This window comes from Lolium rigidum, chromosome 6, assembly GCF_022539505.1.
Source record: "Lolium rigidum isolate FL_2022 chromosome 6, APGP_CSIRO_Lrig_0.1, whole genome shotgun sequence".
Taxonomy (NCBI): domain Eukaryota; kingdom Viridiplantae; phylum Streptophyta; class Magnoliopsida; order Poales; family Poaceae; genus Lolium; species Lolium rigidum.
Genome location: NC_061513.1, coordinates 53167084 through 53175789, shown reverse-complemented (window position 1 = coordinate 53175789; position 8706 = coordinate 53167084). Strand labels below are relative to the sequence as shown.

The 8706-nt window shown below is 47.1% G+C and overlaps 1 protein-coding gene across 1 annotated transcript; it reads left to right on the top strand.

Annotated features, from left to right (window-relative positions):
- The first annotated feature begins 3698 nt into the window (after positions 1-3698).
- Positions 3699-6838, top strand: LOC124668195 (polygalacturonase-like). Its single transcript, XM_047205366.1, has 4 exons — positions 3699-4157; positions 4253-4542; positions 6194-6428; positions 6617-6838. The coding sequence occupies exons 1-4, from the start codon at positions 3699-3701 to the stop codon at positions 6836-6838; spliced, it is 1206 nt and encodes a 401-aa protein (XP_047061322.1).
- Positions 6839-8706: the final 1868 nt, after the last annotated feature.

Here is an 8706-nt window from a genome sequence, read left to right as displayed (position 1 = left end):
ATGACGGCGCTCCTTGCGTCGTGCTACCACTTGAGGCATCGTTTTTGAAGCAGCGGCTGGATGGAGGTGGTTTTTGGTGGAGTGGTGTTCATCTACCACGTTGACGTTGCGTGGAGCTGCGGGGTTTCGAAAGACGGGCGAGGACTGCTGGACGCGGGCATGATGGTGGAGCTGTTTGGTGTTATGGTGACATCGACGGCAGGCCTGGCACGGTCAATGCGTTGATCTCGCTTGGAGATGGGTTCGAGATAGATGGCGGTTGCGAATTCTGCGACGTGTGTAATGGCACACCCTCAGGGTTTTGCTTTTTGGATGATGTGTGTTGGTGTACTGTCAGGGAGTATGGCCTTGTTCATGGCCCCCCCTTCATCGTAGGTATAGCGAGTTGTCGCTAGGAAGGAGGCTTCGAGTTGATCTTTGTAGTCCCCTTATAAGGCATTGCGAATAATTTAATAAAGAAGAAAACTGTGGATGCAGAGGCTGGGACTATGCTCCTTGATCGAAAAAAATTCAACCATATGTATATTTACAACAATAGTAGTACAATACTTAACGGTTTGATCGTGAATGTGATTGGTGAGCATGCAAACCAAATTGGACCTTGATTCGACCGTAGTTGTTCAACTCTGCCTACAGATTGGGTTGAGATGTGCCCAACCCACCAATGCACCGAGAGTCAAATTTGCTCTCCTACGACGCTTCCAGTTCAACGGGTGGATGAGGTCTTCATACACCCCCAGTTTTTCTACCAGCATTTCATCGGTGGTTAACACTAGATTACTGGTATATTAATCCAACTGCAGTTAAGGACCGAAGTTCATGGCCGTTTCTGAATCACGATAGTCAGAAGATCCATTGGTCTAAAGACTAGTTTTGCATGGTTGCAATGGGAAACGAGAGGTAAATGAAACCTATAGCTTCCGGTCTTGATTTACAAGTACAGCTAGAGAAGTGCTAAACGGCCAACCCAACTAAACAGTACAAACTGTCTGTAGATTTAGAGACGGTATTGCGCCTGTAGTTAGTTGGTTGATCAGGTCACGAAGGTTCATACTGGGTAACCTCCAACAGGGGCGACGGAAATCGGACGCTAAAATTGACCGGCTACATCTGTTTGCATCGGCTGCGAACATCGAAATAGTCGCCTGGCGAAGATTGTTCGTTTGCGTCGGGAGCAGCCCAGCGGGCCGATACATTTCGTCCGACGAAACCAGCATGTTCTCTATTTAAAGTAGAGAGAAAACTGTTCACCATGGTATTTCTAGGTAGAATTGAGGTTTTAAACTAGGTAGTGCACCATGTTGAACCAACTTAAATATATAAAGTACGAAAAAATATGTTCAAACTAACTTTTAAATTAGCTACTTCTTTTTCACGGAGGCGCTTCCTGCGTCTTCTTCTTCTTCACGGAGGCGCTTCCTGCTGGTCACCTCTTCGGAAGAGCTAGTGTCGGTCGACGTGTCCGACGAGTTTGTGTCCCCCTCCGACGAGTAGTTATTGGTGTTTTCATTGTCGTCGGTGCACGCATGTTGCGCCTGCGCTTGCGCCCTCACCCGGGCCCTTGCCTCCTTCTTTGCCGCCGCCGCCGCCTCTTTGGCCGCCTCCAGCCGTATCCACCTTGCATCTTCACCCTCTTCCGTTTTCTCCTCCTCATCTTGGCCTTCGTCGGCAACGGCGTCCCCCTCCTCATCCTAGTCGTCGTCGGCAACGACGTCCCCCTCCTCATCCTGGTCGTCGTCGGCGACAGCCTCCCCCTCCTCCTGGTCGTCCGTCAGTGGGGAGCTAGAGCTGCTCGGCGTGGCAACTCTATCCCACCAAAGGCGCCATCCAGGCGACTTCCCCTCGCTATCGGTGTTCGATGGCAAAGATATGTTGCCCATGGCTCAGTCGTAGAGATGAATGGCGTAGGCTGGTTGGAGATCCTTAGCACAGACGCAGGGGTCTTATTAAGCGGGGATTAGTGGCGGCGCAGATATCGAAGAGGGCTGCAGTTGCTCTTCCGCGGCGATTCGTGCTACGTTTCGGCGGTTCGCGTGCCGATCGACGCAGTTGCCACTCCAGCGGCTGCCCTTCCCGGCAGTTGTTGTGCTTACATTCGTGCCGGCTCGAGCCATGATCGCTGCCAAGCGGACCCGTGGGAGAAGCGAGCGGACGCTCGGCGCCACCATCCAACGTCCGTGGAGACGCAAACGTACCGCATATTTGGGCCGTATTTACGTTTCCGCGGATTGCCCGATCACTATGCGATGCCTCGCTGAAACAGGGTGCAGGCGCATTTTTTGAACCACGCGGATGCAAACGATCGCTCAGCTTTCGTTTCGTCGTCCAGTTGGAGATGCGCTGAAATTGTTTTGATTCATGATTTTGGTAGAGTTGGGCCACTCTCAAAACTCCCATGCATGCCGGTTTTCGAACTCCCGTGTCAATACCTTTAGCTGGTGGCATTTGAACTTTTGTCTTGTAGCCCGATGGAATTGTGGTACATGCATCATACAAGTACGAATCTTGATGTGTATACTTCATGAGATGCATGCAACTTAAACCGGCATTTGAGAGCACCAAGTACTCTTAATTATTAAAATATTTGAAATTTGTCTTTATGTATTTCAAAAAAAAAAAATTACATGCATACATATGCATGTCTTTACGAAAGAAAAAATATATAAGTTCTGAATGCTCGTGCGAAATTTTGGTGGAAATTATGTTGTATTTTGAGCTACAGGAAAAAAATCAAATTTGTGGCTGCATGTATAGTTTTAAAAACTCGCATTTTTGTCTTTTTGTGTAGCTTAAAATACAATATCTTTTCCTGAAATTTCTATGTACCTTGGGAATGGGTATACATGTATGTACATATTTACTTTCTGATTTTTTTTAGTCTTAGAAATATGCTTTTGAATTATTTTTCAAAAATCGGGAGCACTGTGGCTTATATGTCAAAGGCACTTTCCACACTTTGTGGGGCATGGTGGGACGCGAATTTGGTGCTCATTGTTTGTCAGAATTTTTTTTTTTGTGTGGCTCAAAATACACCTTATTTTTACCCGGAATTTCTACCGTGCCTTCAGAATATGCATATGTAGTAGCGTATTTCTTTGCAGATTTTTTTTGGAGTCTCAGATATGTGTTTAAAAAAAAGCCAAATATAGAGAGCATTGGTGCTCGGGTGCGGCTGGGGGTTTCCGGGGCTTGATGTTCTTTTTCCTTGCGCAGTTGAGTATATAACATACTGTACATTGATTAATGGGAATCATTCAGGACAAGCTCATGCATACAAATCTGATGAAGTAAACAATGTGTTATTACTTTTTTTTAGTGCAAAAACAAGTAAAAAACAATGTGTTCGCTCCACGACCATGACCGATCACCAAAAGTAGCGACCATGTAAAAGATCGCACACGGAATCTACATGCATGGGCTGCAGTGCCTAATTTTCAAGAACTCACCAAACCCCATTTTAGGACAGTATTATACACACCAGGAACTTTCATAGTTTCCCATGTAAAGGATCACTGCTGACTACCAGCTGGTCTCCCTCTTGACTCACTTCCGAAATTTTCGTCCACTATAAATACACGTGTCCAAGTTAACACATTCCTCGTAGAACACGGAACACATACCTAACAAGCACCTGCAAGCTTGTGTGCGACACAGCCGGTCGATCGTCACCTAGTAAAAAAAAGGCAGCCTCTGCCGGAATGGCAATGACGAAGCCGATGCTGAGCCTGCTGGCGCACCTCCACGCCGCGCTCCTGCTCCTCTCCGGCGCCGGCGCGGCGGTGTACGACGTGACGCGCTACGGCGCCCGCCCCGACGGTGTGACGGACTCGACGCTGCCGTTCCTCCGCGCGTGGGCCGACGCGTGCCGCTCGCCGCGCCAGGCGACGGTGCTCGTGCCGCCGGGCATGTTCCTGCTGGGGAGCGCCACGTTCACCGGCCCGTGCGCCACCCACGCCGTCACCTTCTCCATCGCCGGCACGCTGGTCGCGCCCACTGGCTACGGCTGGGACGCGACCACCGGCCGCTGGATCACCTTCGAGTCCGTGGAGGGCCTCACCGTCTCCGGCGGCGTCCTCGACGGCCGCGGCTCCTCCCTCTGGTCCTGCAAGCGGCAGCAGCAGCAGCAGCCGCACGTCCACTGCCCGACCGGCGCCTCGGTACGTACATACGTCTCGATCGCAAATCAAGCTCGACGAATTTCAGGTGATCTTAATAACTGAACGTCGCCATGTATCTGTTTGCGCCGGTGCAGTCTCTGACGATCTCGAACTCGAGAGACGTGGTGGTGGACGGGACGAGGTCGACCAACAGCGAGCTGTTCCACATGGTGGTGCTGCAGAGCCACGGCGTGACGCTGCAGCAGGTCAGCGTGGACGCGCCGGAGGACAGCCCCAACACGGACGGGATACACATCCACATGTCCAGCAACGTGGCCGTCTCCAACGCCGACATCCGCACCGGGGACGACTGCGTTTCCATCGGCCCGGGAAACTCTAACCTCTGGATTGAGCGTGTCTCGTGTGGTCCAGGTCATGGCATAAGGTACATGTAGGTTCATGTTTATCGGTTCTTTTATTTTATACCCAAGACATTTGTCTTGGATGAGTAAAATGTACTATCCACAATCTTAGCAATGATCAGGATAGTGCTCAAACTCAGAAACTGTGTCAATACAATCTTTGTTTATTTTCAAATGGAAGCCTTTCCTTACTCCGGGCTTCTGCAAAAAATGATGCATACAATCTCAAAATGGTACATATACAGGCAATACAGCTCCGAGCTTAGTCTCATACTTTGCTGACGTGGCACTGTATAACAAGTTACACTAAAGGGGGGCATCTGACGACGACGAGCACCTTAAACCCTCGCTAAGGTTGCAAGCGGACATTCCACATAAGCATGCTAAAGCAGAGGCTAGTTTAAACTCCATCCCTAATGCGACCTCATATGGTGTCAAGAGCATGACAAGGTGATCCCAAGTTGCCACAACAGGAACGACCTATCCTCGCAGTTGCGTGAATAAAATCGTCTATGTTGTCATAAAATCCTTGGCGCGCGGGTCCTTGTCTATGGCGCCTTCGGTCACGTCTCCGGTGGTCTCTTGTTCAACAACATCAACATGCACGACGTGTCCCTTCTCGGTCAGATCCTGGACGTTCTTCCGGTTTAGCGTGATATCCACCTCACCCCCAAGGTCACATCTTTGGGGTTTTCTTTTTCTTATCCAGGTAAAATATAATGCAGATTTACCCTAGACTAAAACACCAACTCAGTCTCTTAGTCTAACCCATGCTGAAATGCATTTTACATTTGGACTTTTGGTTGACCAATATGATGCATCCAGTTCAATATGGTATGATAGCAAGAGATATCAAATTCAAGATTAAAGGCTAGGTGGAGCCTAAACGTGAAGGTAGTGCTAAAATGTACTATTAGGAAATGAGCCAAATCAACAATCAACCGATTTCTCTAGTTACTTTGCTCGAACACTACCTGCTTATGCCGCTCTTGTCTCAGTGCGTGCACACACCTGTCTAGCACAGCCAGCCAGGTCATGCCGGCACGATCGTGCCTTCCCTGATGTTAGGTCATTGCCCCTTGTAAGCTGTGCTAGGTAAGTACATACGTGCGTTGCTAAGATTTTTTTTATCCAGTACGTAGCCAAGATAAACCTTCCTATTTATCCATGTTTTGAACTTTACTCATTATTCTTTCCTTCCTAAATAGTTAACAAATCAAAATAAAATTCTTTGCAATCTTAGACAAAATTTCTTTCCATTAATTCTTGCATTTCTTTTCGTGGGGAGACTGGATGAAGGGGAGTTAGGATATGAACAATTGTCACTAACTCCCTTCAATAGTAAACATTTGTACACTTACTGAATTTGTGGACCGTTTTGATTGCTTTTAATTGTTTAAGGTATGTATATACATTTTACTATCTAGCTAGTATTTCGTAAAATCCATAATAAGTCTAAAGTTGTATAATAAGTCTAAAGTTATAGTAATATCGTTGGACTATGCATGCATCATGATGGATGCACATAATCTGCAGTGGTGTACCGAATCCACGAATAAAACTATCTAGCATAGGCATATAGCTACTACTATGCTTCCAGATTAATAGCAACATGTTATTTTCTGATTTATACTAATATTATGATTTTTCCCGTGTTTTCTTGTCATTGATCAGCATTGGAAGTTTGGGCCAGCAACAAGGGATGGCTGTGGAGGTGGTGCGAAACGTGACCGTGAAAACAACATGGTTCACCGGCACAACAAATGGTTTCAGGATCAAGACATGGGGGACCTCCAAGCGAGGCCTCGTTAGTGGTATCACCTTCGTGGACTCCACCATGATCGGCGTCCACAACCCTATAATCATCGATCAAAATTACTGCCCTGGAAAGAAATCGTGCTCAGATCGGGTAATAACTCTAATACTTATTGTATAATCCCGTCGTGGTTTTAATTTAAATTTAAACTATAATCATCACAAAAATAACGGAACGTAGAAAGTAACAATTTTTTATTATACTATCTAGCCCAATCTCTTGTCAGTGGCATTGCCTATTTGTCTCGTATGCCTAATTAGTTTGGTGTTTCTTGTTTACAGAGTTCGGGTATCAAGATCAGCCAGGTGAGGTACATCGACATTCGTGGGTGGTCGATGACGCCGGTTGCCGTGACCTTCAACTGCAGCAGGAGCAACCCGTGCAGTGGAATTAGCTTGCAGAATGTGAGGCTCATGTATGAGGGCATGCGTCTTGCAAAATCATCCTGCCGGAACGTCAATGGGAGAACGACTGGGCTAGTCGTGCCCCCAAGCTGCCTCTGACATTTACACGGCCTAGACTGCAGACAATGAAATTTCACGTGTATGTAATGTACATAATCAGCGGTGAATAACATAGTGACAAGCTGCGCGCGGTACACAATAATTTTGTAAAAGCAACTCTATCAGATACACAAAAAATCTCGTACTCAAAAAACGTTTTTAGACTCACAAACATTTTTTGAGTACCACACCACAAATACTGAAAAGATAGGCACTATGGCCCCGTTATGGGCGTTGCCCCTTTGGCATGGCCCCACCTCCAGCCCCTTCTCCGCACCTCCCAGCGTTTGCTCGCCTCACTTCGACCACCTTTGGTACGGCAGCGGCGTTTGCCAGCCGAGCTCCGTGAGGTCGACGACCTTTCCCCAGTGTTCGATCATTGTCGGGGACAGCTCGTGGCTCCTCCCGTGGAGCTCGGTTGTGGGAGATGCTCATGTCCACTGTGCGAAATGAGCTCGAAATTGTGCCGATTGACAACAGTTTTGCCAGATCTGACAAGACTAGGGACAGTGTGGCGAATAATGGCTAGAGGCGGAGTTAGTCCGACGTTGACCTGAAATTTCACCCCTGCCAACTGAACAAAGTTTTGCATGTATGCAAGAAACAAAGCCCGCTCCCCCCCCCCCCCCAAATATTGTATATTTACGCCATAGAGGTATCATTTTCTTTTGGGTTGTTATTTTTGTTTATATGCTAGAGTATCTGTAAGGGAGATTTCATTTTTAAATAAACAGACATTTTAATTTGACTTTTATGAAATTCAGTAGTTCGAAATCGAGTCATTTGACATATGTGCTTGGCGTGCGAGTGTGTGACCCTTGTGTACAACGGTGCATTGCATGATGCACCTCCTCCCAACCGGCTCACGGCCGTCCGATTTAGCTACACCCGCCCGACCACGCTGTCCCACCCACATCAACTAGACACCCCGGCAAGTTCCAGATCACCTACCAAAACGATCGATGGGCGGCGGCATGGAGGTTAGCGGAGCCCGCGATGGAGGTGCCGGCGGAGAGGAACATAAAAGTGGTGTGGTGAGGTTCATGTCTATCGGTTCTTTTAGTTTATACCCAAGACATTTGTCTTGGATGAGTAAAATGTATCCACAATTCATCAAGATATAGTGCTCAAACTCAGAAACTATGTCAATACAATTTTTTTAAATGGAGCCCTTTCCTTACTCCGGGCTTCTGCATCAAAAATGATGCATACAATCCCAAAATGGTACATATATAAGAAATAGAGCTCTGAGCTTAGTCCCATACTTCTGCGGTGTGGCACCCTAGAACAACTTACACTAGTAGCAAAAGCCTCATCAGTGGCGCACCAAAAATGGATTCTATGGCGCATGGGAGGTGCGCTACAGAAACGTCGCCACAAAAATAAGCTTTCTGTGGCGCACCAGCCCATGCGCCACGGAGTTAACGTATCTGTGGCGCACGTGCTCTTAGGTGCGCCACAGAAAAGACTGCGCCACAGAATTGGTTTGCAGTGCGCCACAGAATTTGCTTGTATTATACACGATTTTGTGCTGCCTCCTGTACACATGCAGTTTATAAACAGCAATATACAGATATACAGGTTATATACAGCAACATTCAGATATAATATAAATATCATGTACATTGCACAGATATAATATAGACATCATCATCACATTACTTAGATCCCGATCGAGATACATATATAGTGGCAAGTGTCAAATGTTTTGCATACAACTCTTAATTCATACAAAATTCACAATTTCGAGATACAAAGTAGTCTTCATCCTACAAAGTAGTCTTCATCCGGTTCCTCCTTTGCTCCGTCATCTCTACCCATCAGGCTCGCTTGCATCGGGGTCCTTCATCCAGTTCCTACTATGATGA